This window comes from Haplochromis burtoni, unplaced genomic scaffold, assembly GCF_018398535.1.
Source record: "Haplochromis burtoni strain Fernald_Lab_line unplaced genomic scaffold, NCSU_Asbu1 Contig_483, whole genome shotgun sequence".
Taxonomy (NCBI): domain Eukaryota; kingdom Metazoa; phylum Chordata; class Actinopteri; order Cichliformes; family Cichlidae; genus Haplochromis; species Haplochromis burtoni.
Genome location: NW_024582844.1, coordinates 126,378 through 145,325, shown reverse-complemented (window position 1 = coordinate 145,325; position 18,948 = coordinate 126,378). Strand labels below are relative to the sequence as shown.

Here is an 18,948-nt window from a genome sequence, read left to right as displayed (position 1 = left end):
CAGTGAAGAGTGTGTCGTTTCCAACACCGCTGCCCCCTGAGGTCCACGGAGCCGCTGGAAAGGCTCTTCAGGTCCCTGTGTAAGCACATGTGTGATTGACATGACACTGAGCGATCAGCTGAAAGCAAGAAAAATCGGGTCAAAATTTGCACTCGCAATTCGTACCTCTCCTGGAACCTCAGAAACAGAATGTCCCCACTAAGACAGGAAAACGTGTGTGTGTGTTTGTGTGTGTGTTTCTCAGAAGAGCCTCTGTGTGGCCTTTTTAATCCCCTTTAATCTGATCCAGGAACAGTTGCTATATAAATCTGATGTGACGTGTTTAGACGGACTGACCCTGAACACCTCACAGAGCACACCTGAGCTCATCTGTGTGACTCTGGTAGAGACTCTCACACTGCTGCAAACACAGAACACACCTGATCAACTAATCATCTCTCTGATCTGATGTCACGTCTCCTCCGTCAGGCTGTGGGAAAGAAAGCTTTCATGTTTCCATGGATATAAAACGTCGGCTGCATCCTTCGAAGGACGCGGCCTTCGCGGTCTACGTGGGCCGGGTCCTTCGAAGACCGAGAAGGCCGGAAGTGCAAGGCTGTGAAATTGGACGGTCTAGCCTTCAGATTAGCGTCACCGCTGTCTCGGTGGAGTTTAATAAACTCGGCCGTCTGCTCCTTGCTGTCTTTTTAGACAGGACACTGGAGTAAACTCTCGACCGTCTCACACTTCTGCTTAATCAGTTTTCTGTTTATTCAGCTGTGTGAAAATCTGGAGGAACCCACCCAGGGGATTAATAAAGTTTTATTTTATCTAATAACTTTGATCTCAGCCAAACCGATTTACTCATCAACAAACAAAACACCGTTAAAAGCCAAACAATAACATTTTTAAGTTATCTTAGTGACCACTGAACCCCCCGGTCAGCTATCAAGCTGGTGGGTAACAGACGTCTCTGAAAACCTCGGAGCACTTTTGCAAATATGTGAGTGATATCTTGATAAACCGAGCAGATATTTGATGTTTACACAGCTACATTCTCGCCTGAAAATATGTTAAAAGTTTATTTTGTGACCCAGAAAGAATAAAAAGAGTAACATTAAAAACTAACTACCTGCTGCCACTGTTGGAAACTGGAGTTTGGCTGGGCCGTGCTATGAATTCTGGGATATGGTGGGCCACGAAGGACACACCCGACCCATCCTTCAAATTCGGGGAAAAGGAGGACGCATTTGTCGGCTGCATTCAGAGGAGTCGACGAATTGGGACATCCTTCGTCGCCTGGCTGTGACGTAATCGGCCTTCAAATGCGGACTCCGGAGGATGCAGCCGACGTTTTGTTTTTTAAATTATTAAACTTTATTAAGAAACAGTATACAGAACATGTATACAATAGTGATGGTAAATTTGATTCTTTTTACTGAATCGAGTTTTAATGAGTCACTCACCAAAGTGAATTGGATTTTTTGAGTCATTTGATTCACTGAGTCAGTTGACCAGAGAGTGCAAAAAATTTACATTTTCACTCAAACTTAATTTGTTTCTCTTGTCATGTAAATCCTACTGCTAAGACGAGTGATTCTAAAAGAAAACAACTATTTTATAGAGCAAAAAAGAGCAAAAACATTTCAAAAATTAAGCAATTTCCTATCAAAATTGCTTAATAAACATTTACTTTGTTTATTTTTATTTTAATAGTATTTTCCTTAAATGTGTCAAATATATATTTTCTCATCTAAATGTCCACTGAGCTGTGAGCCAGGGGGCGGTAATGCGCCTTAACATTGGTTGCCAACCAAGAAGAAGAAGAAGCTGTGAGCCAGGAGGGAGGGGGTGAGTAGCTCAAATGTGCTGTTAGCATGTTAGCAGAGCTACTGTGAACCGAGGAGCTATTGTCTTGATGTGAGCTTCTACTCAGGGTTTTTTTCTTCCAGTTCAGAGCAGAAATCTTTTTGTTAAGATACTGGATGTTGTTTTTCTCCACAACTTTAATTATAAGCTAGATACATTGCTGCTAACAGCAACAGGGATGAGTCAGTGAGTCAGTTGGGCTTGTGAATCATGATTCATGAGTCAGTAAAGTGATTCTCGAGTATTGAACGATTCGTTCATGATTCGCGCATCACTAGTACACAACCAGAACAAAATGAACATATGCCAGGGGGTGTAATACAAAGAATTACATACATTCAATAATTTGTAATTACTACAAACAGTAATAGTTTTCACAGCCTTTTTGTTAAGTGATCCACGAATCAATTTTATGTAACATAAATCATCATTATAGTAATGTTTAAAATTAGGTTTTTGGTTACTGTATTTGCATTTGTGAAAATAAAATTTAGCTAAGATAACTAACAAGTGTATTATAAAGTAAACATCTTCTTTTTTGCCTTCGAAAGAAACAAAATACAACATTTTCCGGTTTCACAGTAAAGTCTTTGTAGAGATGTCCAGCAATGAATCTACTGAAGTCTTTCCAAAATGTTCTAGCGTATGAACAGATCCAGAAGAGGTGCTGCACAGTCTCAGGATGGCTTCCACAAAATCCACAGCTCACACTTATGTCCCTTTTGAACTTTGTCATGTAATGATTAGCAGGATAAATCAGTGTTTTAAATGAGACTTCCTTCACTTTATTCGTTACCAGATACTTGTTAGGTTTTGGGACACAGCTACAGTCTCGCAGCTGTAATGTAGACCTCAGAAACAAACCGCAGCACTGAGCATGCTCAGAAACAGACTCATTCACAGCAGTCAGATCTTTGTTTTCCCGCTCTGCCACAGATTCAGCTGCTTCACCTCTCAGAGTTTTATCATCATCATCATCATCGTCCGAGCACGGCTCTGATTGGGGCAGCGCTCGCAGAAGAAGAAGAGTCACCTGACGTGCTCGGATGCAGAGAGCCGGGGTTAACAGAGAGAGCTAATAATCAGTGTACTGACAGCCCTCCTCTTTGGGGTTTCATCGATCAGCTGACGTCCTGCATGGCACACCTGTCAGGTGTAAGATGAAGCTGCTGTTTTGTTTCACTCAAAATGACAAACAGGCAGGGGAGAGGGTAAAGGGAGACACCTGGCTAAAGGGGACCCCCACAGGTGTCAGGTGGTTTTACTCGTCAGTGCAGAGGAAGCGATTGGTGACTGGAAGCAGGCTGCTTCTGTCACCTGTTCCATTTAGGCCACGCCTCCTGTAGCAGCAAGCAGAGTTTAAAGCCGCCTCACTCTGGATTTGATTCTGTGAGCAGAGTAAGCCTTCAGAGAAGCAGATCTGTCGGTGGGCCAGTTTCTCTGACTCACCGTGTCCTGTTATAAATGTGCTGAGCTGTGTGTGTGTGTGTGAGGATTACTGCTGCAGGTATTTAAACCCACAGCCAGTGTGTGTGTGAGCAGACGACATGCAGCAGATCTACAGACACAGCAACGAACACATCGAGGTTTATACCACCGTCTTCTCCCCTCAGGGTGAGTGCAGCACACCTTCACCTCTCAGCAGACACACCTTAATACCTCGAGTCGCGCTTTGTGTCAATGCCGAGTTCAGGTGCTGATGGGCGGTGCCCTTCTCATGAATCTGATCTAAACCATCAGATTGGGTCAGACGCGCCCGTCACCACGTTCAAAGCTTCTCTAACTGCAGCGACGCCTGACGACGACAGAGATTGGTGTGTTTGCTGCTGAAGCCAGCTGTTCTTCGTGGTGGTGCTGCTTTCATGGAGCTCCAGATGTTACAGTGGGTGGTGGTGTTCAGCAGCTGGAGTGTGATGATCACGCTGTCGCTCCTGAACCCGCAGACACGGATCAGCATTGATGCTGTTTTGAGCCGAGTGCTGTCCGGAGGACGCCACGATCTCCAAACAGACTCCAGCGTCTGAACTCTTCGCTGAGTCTTCATCAGAGCGTGACGATGATGCGGTCACGGGCTCTTCATCGCTGTTTTACGCCCACAGTCTCTCACTCGCAGCTGAGCCCTCTACATCGCCTCGCTGGGCGGCAGATGGTGAACAGCTTTATTACAGTTTTCGAGGGTTTTTTGCTGATTCATTGAAACATGCCACTGACATCAAGTTTCTTAGTTCCAACATTAAAACTTTTCTGTCAACTTCAGGCTATAAATGACCTGTTTGTAGGAAAAGACCTGAAAATCTGGCGATGCTCTTATGAAGAAAAACGGAGAAACTCTCAGCAAAGAGCGACTCGTCAGCTCAGCGACAGACGGCGACCTTTGGCCTCGATGATACGATATCAGACCACCATAGTCTGCTTCAGGAAACTGAAGATTCATCATCACTCCGTGTGGAGCGAGTTAACCCGAGCGGGTTTCACAGAGTGGTCGGTCTTTGGGTTCAAATACACCCGTTCATGTGAATCCTGCGTGATAAAGATTACACTGCTGTGAAGTCCTGCCAGGTATCAGCCAATCAGAAGGTCTGAGGACAGCTGCGAGTGGATCAACAGGAAGTTGATCTTCGCAGTGAGGAAAATTTAAACGGCTCCTTCGTGAACCGTGAAGGTCTTAGATATCACCGCTCTACTTCCTGTAATGTGTCTCAGGTGTGTTTGATCCTTGAACATTCACTTCCTGCTCTAATTCAGCCTGATCCTGTTTCCCGGCATCTCCAAGCACCTGAAGGCCGCAGCGTTTCCTGGGATCAGACTCTGACCAGGATCCGTCTCGGACCGCTGAATGGAATAAAGCAGCTGGAAGTGATGCCATCTTTACACTTTTATACAAAGCTAATCTGGTGTAACAGCGGCTTGCTGAGGACGCTCGGTGACAACCATCTACCAGGTGACCGGTGAACACCTTCAGCAGCATTTTAACCGCACGCTTCGATCAGGCTCGCTTCAGAGACCGTTCCCTCGAAGGTGAACCTGACACATCTTTAGTTATAAGACTGAACACGAGGAGAGGGTAAGATATCCATGGAAAGGTGAGGTGTGAAACAGATAACTGGCAACCTGGTGGATGTTAAAAACATGACATCGGACCTTCGCCGCTTTGGACAGAACAGCGAGGAAGAGAGGCAGCAGAAAATCAGCTGTTCCTTAAATCACACAGATTCCATCTTGCAGTGTGTCTCTGATCCTTTAATCTGTCTGCACAGATCTGATCGGCTCTTATCTAAATTCCTTGTCTTAACTTGAGCATCTCTGTATGCTGGAGCCAGCTCACAGTCTCTTCTTCCTCACAGGATGCAGAAGTTTCCTCGCTTCTCATGTTTGTTTGTAAGAATCAAATGCAAAAATTCAAATGTACGTTTTTCTTTTCTCGGGTGAACTGAAAACGCACCGAACCTTCTCGTACGTCAGCTGACACCATGAATCACTATCATTACCAACCAAAGCTTTTTGTGCCCAGAAGCACTGTGTACACAAAATATGACCCACAATGTCAGTAAAACAGGAACAAACACACACACAGGAGTTTTGTGGGATCTGTATTGATGAGCTGATTGGTTGATGTGACTTCCTGTGTTTTTCAGTCTGCAGGTCGAGGACAAGGACGAGATATGTGGGAGCAGAGAAGGTAAATTCATTCATCAAACCTTTATTCTGAAAATCTGAAACTAAGAAACGCATCTTATTCTGAAAGGCATGTGAGCAGTTTACCTGTATCACTGAAAAGAGATAACAGCAGATTCTGGTCAAATTTATCAAACACGAGAACGAACCGTGAGGCGTTGGATTTCACTGATGTTGGAACAGGAAATATTCATGAAACGATCACGTTAACAAATGTTTGGTGTCTCTGCAGTACAGTGGTCTCGTTGGTTGAGGCACGTCGGGCTCCTCAGTAAGGTTTCTCAGTATTTCTTCCTGTTTCGTGTTCATGAGACGATGAACGTTTGTTAGCCTCCCGACTTCTCGGCCTTCTCACGCCCACCAGACAACAGCTGCCAGGTTACTGATCAAAGCCGATAAAAACACTCCAGTGTCGAGAAGCCAAAACACATCACAGGTGAAAGAATCAATGAAAACATGCAGAAGGTAAAATGGGCGGAGCCACCTCAGTGCCCGAGTCCAGCTCAATAACACGTTTGTCTTGATGTCAGGGTTCAGGCTCTGGCTCGGGACCAGAGAGGCTAATCAGTGTTACATCAGCACGACCTCCGACCTCTGTGTATTCACAGCCTGCTGAGCCGATTAAAGACGCACACACGCGTCCTCAGAGTGACATTCATTCATAAAAGCATCGATTTCGTTCTCTTAGACTGATTTTAAATGTGCTTTTGACAGTTTTAACTTAGTGAAAACCTTTAAAGTTCAAAGACCATTTGTTTTAAATAACCCGCACGTTGGTTAAACGCACTAATATAACCATGACATCTGCACGATATTTTTAACATTTAAACTACTTTAAAACTGAATTTGTCAGTTTAAATTTATGAAAAGCAAGAATTAAACACATCTACAGCTCATCTTCTTTTATTGGGCATTTATACTTATTATCTGCAGGATTTATGGTGCTTTTGTGATATAAAACCACCTTTTGAAATACAAAATGCTGACATGTTAACACGTTTTTAATGTTCTAAAACATGAATAAATCAGAAATTAAATTACTGGGACTTTTGAAACCTCTAAACTATGTTTTGATCATTATATTATGGTTTGAAAAGCCGAATGCACCAACAGAATGATGACGTTTAAACTAACGGCTCCTGTTTTCTGAATATTTCCATGAGTTTTTCATGAACTTTCTTTAGAGAGTAAAGTGCTGGTCAGGTTTGATCCTCTGGGGGGCGATATAGTCATAAGCACTTCTGACTGTAACTGGCAGATGGCGGTGGCGAGGATCCAGTACCGGGGCCGCTGGCCGAAGGAGCTGAACCTGAACCAGGGGGACCTGGTCCAGGTTCAGTTTAAGGAGGATGAGGCGTGGTGGTTCGGGCGGCTGAAGAACGGGGATGAGGGTTACTTCCCCGCCGCCTGTGTGGAGCTGCTGCAGGTAACGGCGCTCACCTGGCCGACTGGATTAGAAACTCCACCTCAACCAGTATGAGGTCCTTTACTTCTCTCACCCCAACCGGTCGCAGCAGATGGCCCCGCCCCTCCCTGAGCCTGGTTCTGCTGGAGGTTTCTTCCTGTTAAAAGGGAATTTTTCCTTCCCACTGTCGCCAAAGTGCTGCTCATAGGGGGTCATATGATTGTTGGGTTTTTCTCTGTATCTATGAAGCGCCTTGAGGCAACTTTTGTTGTGATTTGGCGCTATATAAATACAACTGAATTGAATTGACTCTGAAAAGCAGGTCCCTGAAAAGACCTTCCTCTGATTTAAGGCATGACTGAAGAGCAGCAACATGTTTGAGCTTTAAGCAAAAACTAAAGTGAGCGTTGTGACACGACGCGCAGCCTTAACGTGGCCAGCCTGTTTTCACCTGGTAATCCCTTTGGTACCTGGCAGCAGTAATGGAAACCACAGATTAGTTTTAAACAGGCTTCTGAGGGATTAAAGGCTTGTAGACGCTCCAGGTACACCTTTAAAAATACCTGTGCAGTTCCAACATTCATTTATCTATTGATGCAAGAAAACGTCATTTACTTCAGAGGAGAACAAAGAAGGTCTGAGTTCTTCTGGTTTCCTCTGTGCTGACAGGTGACCTGTCCAGGTGGACCTTATCTGTAGCTCTGTGACAGATGGGCTTGATAAGAGGAAGGCACACTTTTTAACCATTAAAAAAAAACTTCTTAAACTGCCAATAATTCATTAAAGGCGTTACGATATACTAACTCACATTTGAGCTGAATTTAAGGCGCTGCAACCCATCTGCTCACCTGTGTCACATCTTCACCAGATTTGGGGCGATCGTGGCTCAAGAGTTGGGAGTTCGCCTTGTAATCGGAAGGTTGCCGGTTCGAGCCCCGGCTTGGACAGTCTCGGTCATTGTGTCCTTGGGCAAGACACTTCACCTGTTGGTCAGAGGGCCCAGTGGCGCCAGTGTCCGGCAGCCTCGCCTCTGTCAGTGCGCCCCAGGGCGGCTGTGGCTACATTCACCCGTGTGTGAATCTGTGTGTGAATGGGTGGATGACAGGTTGTGTAAAGCGCTTTGGGGTCCTTAGGGACTAGAAAAGCGCTATATAAATACAGGCCATTTACCATTTAAAGGTGTTCAGGTGTTGAAATGACTTTAACCCTGAATAGCAAACATTGGTATTAAACTCTCGCTTCTGTTTGTAACCTAAAACAAACTCAGCAGCTGATTGGCTCACAGCCAACAGTGATGTAATCCTGTGTTTGTTTCACAGGGTGGAGCGTCTTCCATAGCCACGCCCACACTGCTGAGGAGAGGTTCAGTACCAGCAGTTGTATTGACCGCAGGCGCCCCCTGTGGCTGCACGAGGTAACTACAAAAACAGGTTTTACAGCAACAAAACTTTATTGAAACACTGAGCAGAGACAATCAGAGGGTTTAGCTGCTGTTTGAGGACAAACACTGAGGCTCTTTATTGTTTTAAATATTGAACCATTATTACTAAAGACTGTTTCAGAACTGCATGGATGCAGGTTACTTTCAAAGTTCAGCGTTTAAATGCAGATTATTACTAATGTGACTTCAATTTTATATCAGAAGCTTTTATTTGTTGTCCTTTTGTCTCTCTGTAGTTGATTTCTTGTGACGTGAGGTTCTCCGGTTCCAAACATACAGTTAGATTTTTATGGATTTTTGACGGGACCGATCGTCGGCGAGAACACAGAGAGAACTTTGGGGGAAACTCACTGTGTGCCGAGGGCCCAAAATAAAATAAAGCCCTCTGAATGTGAGTCGGCTGTTTTCACTGTGAAACATGCACCTGATGACTTTCTCTCCTTTCAGCGGTCGCAGCACCCCAAAGCTGCTCAGGAAGAACAGCATCCGCCGCCCGCTCGGCCTCGATGGGCCCTCAGTGGCGGCGGCAGGAACGGGAGGCTCCTCCGCGGCTCCTCAGGGGTCTCCGAGCCTCCTCCACCGAGTCCTGGCCAAATCCAGGAGGAAGAGCTGCCCGCATCTCACCCACATCCACCATCCTACCCCCGATACCGGTTCCGTGAACACCGCCTTCCAGCCGGACTAGACCCCGAGTTCACTCCTCCTGTTCCTCCTCCTCTGCACGTGACCCAGGAGTCCCAGGGGTCAGGTCCAGGTCGCTGGGAGGCCCTCTTTCATCTGCTTGAGTCTGAAGCGAGTTTCAGAGGCCGATGGAGTCACCTGTGCATCGAAAACCTCCCAGTCAGCCCCGATTGCCCGACGTCAGCCTCAGCTGGACCCCTCAGACGGGGCGGAGCCACCGTCACTGTCAGAGACGCTCACTGAGGTTTCAGAAAAAGGTCGGGACACCGGTCCAGCTTCATCGCTTTATTAAAACTGTACAGTCACTTTGTTTTTGTGTCACTTCACAAATTTGATGTTTAAAAAAAAGAAATAAAATCATTTAAAATCCATTCCAATATCAATCAATACAATCAATAAATCTATTGTGAGGGTTAAAAGAGCAAAGTGTTAAAAACATTCAGCCATGTTTCAAGCAAGAAATCAAAAGTTTTACACGTTTAAAGGAGCAGTTCATAAAATCAGCACTAAAAACTGTCTATGAGGTTAAAATCCGTTAAAATACACGTGAAGATGCCCATCATCCTCTCCTCAATCAGTCAATCAATCAATCAATCAATCAATCAAACAATCAAACAAACAAACAAACAAACAATCAGTCAGTCAAACATCACACGCTGATGAGGCCGCGCTGATGCTGAAACACTCATGATTGGAGGGCCGACTGAGACTGAGCACGCTCTGAAGTTTCAGGATGACCAGCTGGAACAAAGGAGAGAAGGAAGAGGAGTCAGACACCGAGTCAGCTGATCAGGACAAAGTAAACGGGGAACGCCTCGGCTGTCAGTCCGTCCTTCTGCTCAGCCGTCTGTCCAAGCAGCTAAAAGCACAGCTGTGAGCGAGCGAAGCCACGATGCTGCAGTCTGAGATTCAAACGTGTGTCTGTGCCTTTAAACTGCCCGTACGCATCATCAAAATATGGTCGCCACTGACTCCCGCAAACATGGAGGTGAGTTTGCGTGTGTGCACGGTAAGATGTCACGCGCACGTCACTAAGCAAAGACTTCCTGCGTGGACACAGCGACTTTGCCCCACCCTCTTCAAATCCAACAAACATGTGAGCTGCCATCATTTTAAAGATATGAATGCAAGTTTGTAGCGGTCATCAGAGGTCAACCCCCCAACACACACACACACACACACACACATTCATTTAAAGATATTAACAGCACATTTCTGCAGATGTTTAGCAGGGTCGGTGCGCCTCAGCCGGACCCCATCAGAGGCTCTGTTGGTGAGTGTCAGGTTCAGCAGGCCTCAGCTTGGACACCTTAAAATAAAAAGTATGAGTCTGTCTTTGTTGATGAAAATGTCCAAATAATTCTTTGGTCACATCGGGCGACCTCCAGAAACTTGCATTCATATCTTTAAAATGACGGCAGCACAAGCGTTTGTTGGATTTGAAGAGGGCGGGCGGGGTAAGGTCAACGAGGCGACCTTACCGCAGACACCACGCGACGAGCTCAGAGACAACCTGCCGCTAGAAGCTCTGTGTTTCCCACAGAGACGGCGGTCAATGAACGCAGCAGTCCTGTCAGCGTGCATCACTGAGCGTTACCATGGAAGCAGCCATGCTGAAATGCCTTTGGGCCCCCGGTACAAAAGTCACTGTGACATCAGCGCGTTCACAGGTGCAGGTGGAGGCAGTCGATGGTTGACTGAGCGAGCCGGCCAGTCGCAGCAGAGGAAACATGTTCTACAGGAAACACAGCGATGGCGTTGCTCCACCATGGCTCCGTTTCCTGTTTCTGCTCCATCACTGGGCTGAGCTGCTGCTGAGGAGGAGGAGGAGCAGACGTACCAGCATGAAGGTCACGGCTCCATGAAGAGGCGCGCCTGCTCCGTCACAATCATCTGATCCTCTGTTTGCCCGAACAGCACCACCTGCAGCTCACCGCTCAGCTGCACACACGCACACACACGCACAGGCACACACCTGCGGCCACACACACACACACACACACACACACACACACACACACACCTTAATCCTGTGACCTGCTGTGACCTGTTGGGATGCTGGGTTCAGGTTGTTACCTCAAAGGGGTGGGTGGGGCACTCAGGTGAGTCCAGGTAGCCCACCTGGCTCCACCACACGTCCAACCCTGACTTTGAGAGGGGGCTGTCGAGGGAGAAGCCACACTCTGCCTGGACTTGCTGCTGCTGAGCTGAGGTGGGGTCAACCTGCACGTCCAGGATGGAGGTCAGCAGACTCTCGCCCTGAACCTGGAAGTCAGAGGTCGGAGGTCAGACCCGTGCAGCCCTGCGGCGTGACCACAGCCTGCTGTGTGTGCGTCTGTGTCACGAGCATCATGTTAGCGCAGCAGATTAAAACGGATTTAAACAATGTCGTTGCTAGGCAACCCGGCATGCCACAGCAACCGAAGTGACATCGTGTGCGAGGTCGCCCTCGGTGATCCCATGTTCACGCAGTTAGCACAGTCAGAGCGGCGATTCGACCGCCGATGTCTCCCTGTTCCCTGAGTGACCTTTAACCTGTCCACAGCACGACATGTTAGTGAGGAGCGTCTGACCTCGGAGCTGCTGCCCGACTGCTGACTGTCAGGATCCACGCTCCGGTCCTCCCACATCAGAGTCATCGTCAGACTGGAAGACACAGAGACCTGAGGGACACGGACGGCAGCTGATTATCGACTACGTGCTAATTACTGAGCCTGATGATTCATACTGAGCACGGCTCACCTCGCCCGGGCTCGCACTGATCTTCAGAGGAGTGGGTGTTTGAGGAGCAGATGTCAGCGACACTCTGACCTTCTCTCGGATCTCTGGGGGCGTCCTGAACACAGCAGCCCGCCTCAGTTCACTCATCAATACTGACATTGAACTGTGGTGTGCTCAGAGAGAGTGAGGTGGTGGGCGTACTGCGTGCTGGAGCTGCACTGTGGGCAGGCCTCCTCCTGATGGACGGGGTGTTGGAGGGCGCAGACGGGGGTGGAGGTGAGAGGTGGACACTGCAGCTTCAGCTTGTCAGCAGCGCACAGACTGAAGAACTAAACGAGAGAAGACATCAGAGCTGCAGAGCGAGCACGCCCTCTCCGCACATGCCCGCTCGGCCCACGCCCTCTCCGCACATGCCTGCTCCGCCCACGCCCTCTCCGCACATGCCTGCTCCGCCCACGCCCGCTCCGCCCACGCCCTCTCCGCACATGCCCGCTCCGCCCACGCCCTCTCCGCGCATGCCCGCTCCGCCCACGCCTGCTCGACTCACTTCTGAGGGAGAGAAGTTCAGAGCTCCCATCTGGCTGCTTCTGCTCCACGAGGGCGATGAGCAGTCGTCCTCGCCGTCCAGCTCCTGCTCTTTCATACCTGCAACCTGCACACAAACACCGGCTTTCACCTAAAGCGGCACGCCGCCCTCTGCCGGCTCGACCCGCAGCTGAAGTTCGGCTGCTACGCCAAGGTCAGTGAGGGCGCCGAGCGGCACGGTTACACCTGCCAGGTGTTAGCTCGTGCTGCCGATTCTGCTTTCTGTTAATATTTGATTCTAGAATAAACCCCGCCTTCTTCACTGTGAGGTCAGCAGGTGTTCGCTCTTACGCTGCTCTCCTTCAGGCCCATGGCGGAGAGGTGGCCGTCGTTTCTGTGCGGGCAGACGGGCAGCAGTGCTGGGGGCTGTTTCAGGGATGATGTCACTTCCTTTGAGTCGTGGCTCCATGTCTCCAGGCTCTACGATTAAAAAGTCAGGTTAGAGGTGGAGCAGAGGTGAGAACAGCGAGCCGTCAGCGAGTCTGACAGTCAGACGGTTACCGCCTCCATCAGGTCCACGGACGCTACCGGTCTGCTCGTGCTCAGAGATCTGGGGGAGGAGGAGCACAGGTGGGCGGAGCTCCCGTGGCGCATGCACACGCTTTGACTGCCGGAGGCGCAGCTGGACTCGTCCTTTGAGGTAGAGAGACTGTCAGCCTGCAGGACGACATGTCAGCATTACTACCAGCACGCCACTGACCTCTGACCTCACAGACAGTGCCGGGCAGGTGGTGACCTTTGCAGGGATGCTGCAGGGGAGGCCGCAGCTCTTGGATGCCGGTGCCGAGGTGGAGGCGACGTAGGAGCTGTGGAGGCGCAGGACCTGCAGGTATCCCTCCTTCTCCACTTTTCTCTTCAGGGTGGAGTTCCAGTGGTTCTTGATGGAGTTGTCCGTCCTGAGAACACAGAGAGGTCAGCGGGTAACCACACACGAGCACCGCCCACCCGCCCCCACCGGTTCCCGTGCCTGCCGGGCAGCAGCTTGGAGATGTCGGCCCAGCGGTTTCCCAGCAGCCTGTGCGCCTGGCAGATGACGCGGTCCTCGTCCAGCGTCCAGCTGGTCTTCTTCACTGTCGGGTTTAGGTGGTTGTGCCAGCGCTCGCGGCACTGCTTCCCATTCCGGGTGTGCAGGTGTTTGGCGACCAGCGACCAGCGTTTCACGCCGTACTTCTGCACCAGCTCTCTGACCTGCACAGGAAGTGACATCGGAGCATGAGCGATGACGGATGCGACGAGGGTCTGACTCTAAGGGGGGCTCATGTGACGGTCTTCACCCTGTGATCCTCCTCCTTCGTCCACGGACCTTTGACCAGGTCTGGATTCTTTATCTGCTGCCACCGCCGCTGACACTCCACCGGTGACCTTTGACCCTGAGGCAGACACAGAAGGTGGCGTATGTTCAAACTGCAGAGCCACGAGGCGCTTCCTCACCTTCACTGTAACGGTCTGTGAACTACTCTCTCACCCTGGTCACGGCTGTGGTCACAGGTCGTTTAACCTGAGTGACCCTGAAATCAAACTACTCACTCTGAAATGAAGGGAAACTGAAGACCAGCAGTTTGCTCCGAGGTCGTTCACCAGCCGCTGCAGCTTCTCGTCCTGAGGAGGGAGAGCAGTAGCTCGGTAACGCCTCCACACTGGGCCATATCATACCGTTCACAGTAACACTGGTGTAATGTTGGGCAACGATAGGAAAATGAAATATGGCGATAGAATATGGGTAAAACGCGCATGCGCAGTGCCTTTGTTTTCATACGCACATGGAGGCGACGCAGAACGAGAAGGGCGAAAGCGGATCGTTGAATGAAACGATGAACCAGAACTGGTTTGTAAAAATGCTGCAGCTTCACTGGTGTGGAACTGGTTTAGCTTTCGACTCTCAGACACACAACAAAGCACTCTTTTTGGTAGCGCATGCTAGCGGGCCGTCGTTATTACCGTGTTGTTTGGAAAATACGGCGCACTTAAAATCATCCTTTGATTTTTCTGAAAGTCGACAGAGCCCCTTATAATCCCGTGTCCTTATGTATGAACTCTGGTTGTGTTTACTGACCTCGAAACGATTTTATGTGCACGGCGCTGCGACTTTGCTAAGCTACGAAGCCGCACCGCTTGATGGATTGTGGGAGCATTACGGCTATCGTAGGCGGAGCCTCGCGGAGTGATACGTGCTGTGCTTCAACATACTGTTACCGTATTGTGTGTGTATGACCTCTTTTTAAGTGTTGTGGATGTTATACATGGTTATGCTGAGGATGCGTCGGCCAGTTTCCACTGGAAATGCTTTTTGGTTAAACTGTCAGCGAGGAGTTTGCACTGTTACATTTTTATATAACGTTAATGCAGATAAAACAGCTGCTTGTTGAAGTGAAAATACATTATTAGTGCAAAAACCCATCAAAGTTGTGGAGTTGTAAAGCATTTTGTCGTGTCAATTATATCGTTATTGCAAATTTTCAAATGTATATCGTGATAAATATTTTTGGTCATATCGCCCTGCCCTACATCCGAGCATGCTCAGTCAAAGTGTGCGACGTCGGTCTGAGCCAATCGGCTGCACCGTTGCGTTTGATAAACAATGACCAAAGCCCGAGCTTTCACAGATCACCCGCTAACACGCGTGTGAAGTTAAAGCTGGATATACACCAGGACAAGTCAAACACGTGGAAGCGGGACATCAAACCCCGAGTCAGCTGTGAGCGCGAGCAGAGAAGCTTCACCGTGGCAACGGGTAAATAAAGAGCAGAGCCTCCACTTTAATCACATGACGGCGTGTCAGTGCTGACCGTCATGATCGTCTTTAACGGGACAAAACATTTGATCATTTTGGGCCACTGATCGATTTTGGTACAGGCACAGTTTACTGATGGTTATCAGTTGCCCGTAGCAACAGACTGGATCTGCCCTCCAGTCGGGTTTTTATAAGAAAGATGCGGTTTATGACCATTTCATTTTGTCTAGCTTCTCTGCTTAGGCTGGTGCCTGACATTCACCAAGAGGGTGGAGAGCCCCACGTACCCGGGACTCTCCACCCTTTGGTTGTAGATCCAGATGCGATGAGGAGTCCGAGACAACAGCGAGCAGCTTAGGTCACACAGTCTGTTACCATGGTAACACCCACCCACCGCTTCATCTTAGAGTTGTTAGCTAACCCTGTTTCCTGGAGTACGTCCCCCAGTTTGACTCAGAGCTTTAGATTCCTGTGCCTTCATAATAAAAGTGTGCAGCTGGAGGGCTTTTACTGTGAAAGAACACAGGATGTGCACAGAGTGTTGCATCGTGTGTTACCTCGTCTTTTGTCCAGGTAGGCTTCTGTAGAGCGGCTCTGGAGAATCGACCCCCCGGGCCGTTACGTGCCCAACAGCTGGAACGACCCTTCATACTGACACAGAACACACACGCAGCCAATCAGCACGCAGCTCTCTGCATAACACTTCAAGTCATTTAAAATCAGTAAACTTCTCTACAGTGTGACCTGCTGCCCCCTGCTGGTGGGAACTGGGGACAGGCAATGACAAATGTACCAAAATAAAAGCAGCTGCAATGTCAGGTGTAAGAGCCCACTGGACACAGGAAGTGTTTTAAATAGACAGAGGTGAGGTCAGACGCCAGTGGGGACAGAACGCACTGTGGCCGATGAAGGGGGCGGGGCCGCACCTGGAAGCGTCAAGCCGATAAAACGCATCACGGTGACATCACATCAGACACAGACACGAAATCTGCGCATGCTCGCCAGGACACCTGCTCAACTGCTCCTCAGCGCAAATATAGAAAGCCAATCACAGGGCAGCAGCTTAGGGATGAAGAGGAGCTGCCGAGGCTTAAACTGAGCACCAGAGTGATGAAGAAGAGTGACGTCAGCTAACGTGGCAGAGGTCAGAGGTCAGAGGAGTCTGATTCTCTGACCTGACCCTGCAGGAGCAGAACCAGGTCTGCCCCCTACACAGGCGACACAGGAGTGCTGTTCAGTTATCGATCGTTTGATGGGACGATCGATATCTGTGGAAACAGCCAGTGTGTGTGTGTGTGTGTGTGTGTTTCTGTGTGTGTGTGTGTGTTTCTGTGTTTCTGTGTGTGTGTGTCGTGTTCTGTGTGTGTGTGTGTGTGTGTGTACTCTCACCAGCACCTGCTGCTCCTGCTGCTCATCTCTGCTGCTCAGAGGGAAACACAAACACCTGCGCACACACACACACACACACACACACACACACACACACACACACACACAGTTTCATTTCAGATACAGTAACAAAAGACAAGTTAATGCTAGTAAATCTCCACCTCAGTATTCAGTCTTTAATATTTGTGAACTTCATTAATTCTAATAAGACTCGATTCTTCTCGGTGTTAACGGTTCACTTTTCTGTCTTTTTCTATTTTTAATGTCAATGTCTTTTTTTAATTAAATTAAAAAGAGACTGTAGTTTGATGGTTTTCCTTTGAATACCTGCAGACTGATGTGTTCAAACGCTTTCAGCGCTGCCTGTTGACTGTTCCCTTAAATGATTCAGAGCTCTCTCCCACAGATTTCCTCAGACTTGAATTAGCAGATTTTAATTAAAATTCATTTAAAATTAGACTCTTTCAAAGTAAAAGCCTCACGGGGCTGGCCGTTGGTGGCGGTTAGGCTAGCAGCGTTAGCAATGGGCTAACCCGAGAGCCGCGGGATGGAGACTTCAAACCGCGTTAAAGTGTCAGAGAAACTTTAACTTTAACTCGGTGCCTCTCTGGGCCCTCTGTCCCGTACAGTAGCGGGCCAGTCTGAGACGGTTTTCCCTTTAACTAGTCAAAAAAACAAAACAAAACGTTTTTCTGTTAACTTACCGGCAACAATTGGAAGGAGAATCACGTGAGAGTCCTGGAAGTCTCGTTCTGTGATTGGGGAGGCCTCGATGACGTAATATCGCGGTTTAATTTTTTTTAATGTACCCCTTGTTCCTCTCTCCTGCATGCAAATGCATTCATTTTTAATTTTATTTTGTTGTCCTTTTTCTTCATTTCACGTATTTATTTTTGCTGGTTTTTTGTTTTCTCTGTGATCCGTCTGTTTTATTATTTTCTTGTACGGATACAGTCAGAATTACAACAATCAGCATGATAACAACAAGCTGAAATTTAAATATTACCAATGAAGTGAAATCTCCAAACTGAATCTAACTCATTTTGAAATGTAATCTGGTTTCTTTTGTTTTGTTGTCCCGCTGACCTGTTCAAGGTTTGTTTTTTTTACATGATGCCCATCTTCACTCTGACCACGCCTCTCTACAGGTGGATGCTGGATGTCATTAAAGGTGAAGATGACAGCTCAGTTATATCTCTAACAGCAACAAGAGGATCCTTCATTAGAGACAGAAACTTTCACCTGACACCTGAGAGATTACAGGGGCTGTGTCCCTGAGACTGCACGCTTGAAGTACGCATTCCAGTTCAGTTTGTACAGTAGACATACAAGGCAAATAAGAGTAACAATATACAGTACGATGAAATAAGAAGCATAAATAAATACAGGATAAAAAAAGAAAAAAGGTGGGGAATGTGACAGACTTCATAACAACTTTGTACTTGAAAGTTGTGACAGCTCAGTCGTTAAACATTTCTGAATGAATTTCAATCAATGATAAACCTTTTTTATTGGAAGTTAATTTAAGAGAGTTTAAGTAATATTCAATTTCAATCAAAAACAAATTAAATGATGGGGTTGAGTTTTGAAATTTACATTTATGTATACGCGTAGTGCGCGTACTTCAAGCGTGCAGACCCTGAATTGGGACACACCCAGGGAGTCTGATAAAGGCATATCCACCCTGAGCCTAACTTCACCTTTGACCCCACAGGTGTATTTTGCTTTCCCAGGACTGTAAATTTGTGTCAGAGGTGTCTTTGGCTAGGTCTGAATATCTGAAGTAGCTTTTCAGATTCACAAACTGTGAAGTTCTTATTCATCTATAAAACATCAAAAACTGCTCCTTGTGCTAGCTACAGCTAGCTGTTTATTTTCCAGACCTCCCGTTTACATTCCTGGGCGCCCCCTGTGGGTAGCTTCTTTAATAGCGACTATCATTACACAAACCCCTGCTGGTTCTTTTGTTGTGTCTCTTTGTATAATGACAACAATTCAACAAAACTGAGTCCGATTGAACTAAAGATAGTTGCTGCTAGCGACACTCTGAGGTCATTCACATGCTTCAGCACATCCGTGATGGCAGCAACGGAGGTTTTATTCTTGTTTATGTAGTTTAAAAACGACTTTTTCCGTTTACAGCCTTCAGAAAATGGTAGCCCAATTTGGAACAATAGATATATACTGATGAACAGAAAATCTATTTTTATTCAAGATTGGTTATCAAAAGGTGTTTGGGCAATTGTCCATTTTGTAGATGAGGAAGGACATGTTCTAGGACATCAAGATTTTTGCCAAAAGTTTAATATCCAATGTTCTAAAAGTAAATTTAATTGGGTTATAAAATCCATTCCATTGTCACTTAAAAACATAGTTGTAAATGATATAATATATTCTGACATCTCCCCCAAGTTAAGGCAATTATATATAGATGGTATTCGATTTTGTGATGTTAAATGCAACAATAAGTTT

At 47.6% G+C, this 18,948-nt stretch overlaps 2 protein-coding genes across 8 annotated transcripts; one reads left to right on the top strand and one right to left on the bottom strand.

Annotated features, from left to right (window-relative positions):
* The first annotated feature begins 2,538 nt into the window (after positions 1-2,538).
* LOC102305876 (myosin IC heavy chain) lies at positions 2,539-9,143 on the top strand. Of its 3 annotated transcripts, none has more exons than XM_005946395.3 (5): positions 2,539-3,462; positions 5,484-5,527; positions 6,782-6,949; positions 8,248-8,342; positions 8,817-9,143. In XM_005946395.3, exons 1-5 carry the CDS (start codon positions 3,396-3,398, stop codon positions 9,052-9,054), a joined length of 612 nt encoding a protein of 203 aa, XP_005946457.1. In that variant the 5' UTR covers positions 2,539-3,395; the 3' UTR covers positions 9,055-9,143. The 3 variants fall into 3 exon arrangements, with proteins under 3 accessions (XP_005946457.1, XP_042069749.1, XP_014196864.1); XM_042213815.1 differs by lacking the exon at positions 2,539-3,462 and adding an exon at positions 3,503-4,866; XM_014341378.2 differs by lacking the exon at positions 2,539-3,462 and adding an exon at positions 4,919-5,391.
* A 158-nt stretch (positions 9,144-9,301) lies between these two features.
* Positions 9,302-17,443, bottom strand: LOC102306166 (myb-related protein B). Of its 5 annotated transcripts, none has more exons than XM_042213812.1 (16): positions 16,804-17,443; positions 16,477-16,531; positions 15,645-15,738; positions 13,884-13,955; positions 13,631-13,726; positions 13,324-13,544; positions 13,093-13,252; positions 12,885-13,013; positions 12,648-12,776; positions 12,319-12,423; positions 11,973-12,100; positions 11,793-11,886; positions 11,624-11,713; positions 11,127-11,315; positions 10,891-10,991; positions 9,302-9,791 (listed from the first exon to the last, which is right to left on the bottom strand). In XM_042213812.1, the coding sequence occupies exons 2-15, from the start codon at positions 16,500-16,502 to the stop codon at positions 10,902-10,904; spliced, it is 1,623 nt and encodes a 540-aa protein (XP_042069746.1). In that variant the 5' UTR covers positions 16,503-16,531; positions 16,804-17,443; the 3' UTR covers positions 9,302-9,791; positions 10,891-10,901. The 5 variants fall into 5 exon arrangements, with proteins under 5 accessions (XP_042069746.1, XP_042069747.1, XP_042069745.1 ...); XM_042213811.1 differs by having other exon boundaries at positions 9,303-9,791; positions 12,858-13,013; positions 16,483-16,531; positions 16,804-17,438; XM_042213810.1 differs by having other exon boundaries at positions 9,303-9,791; positions 12,858-13,013; positions 16,804-17,437.
* Between the last annotated feature and the right edge of the window lie 1,505 nt (positions 17,444-18,948).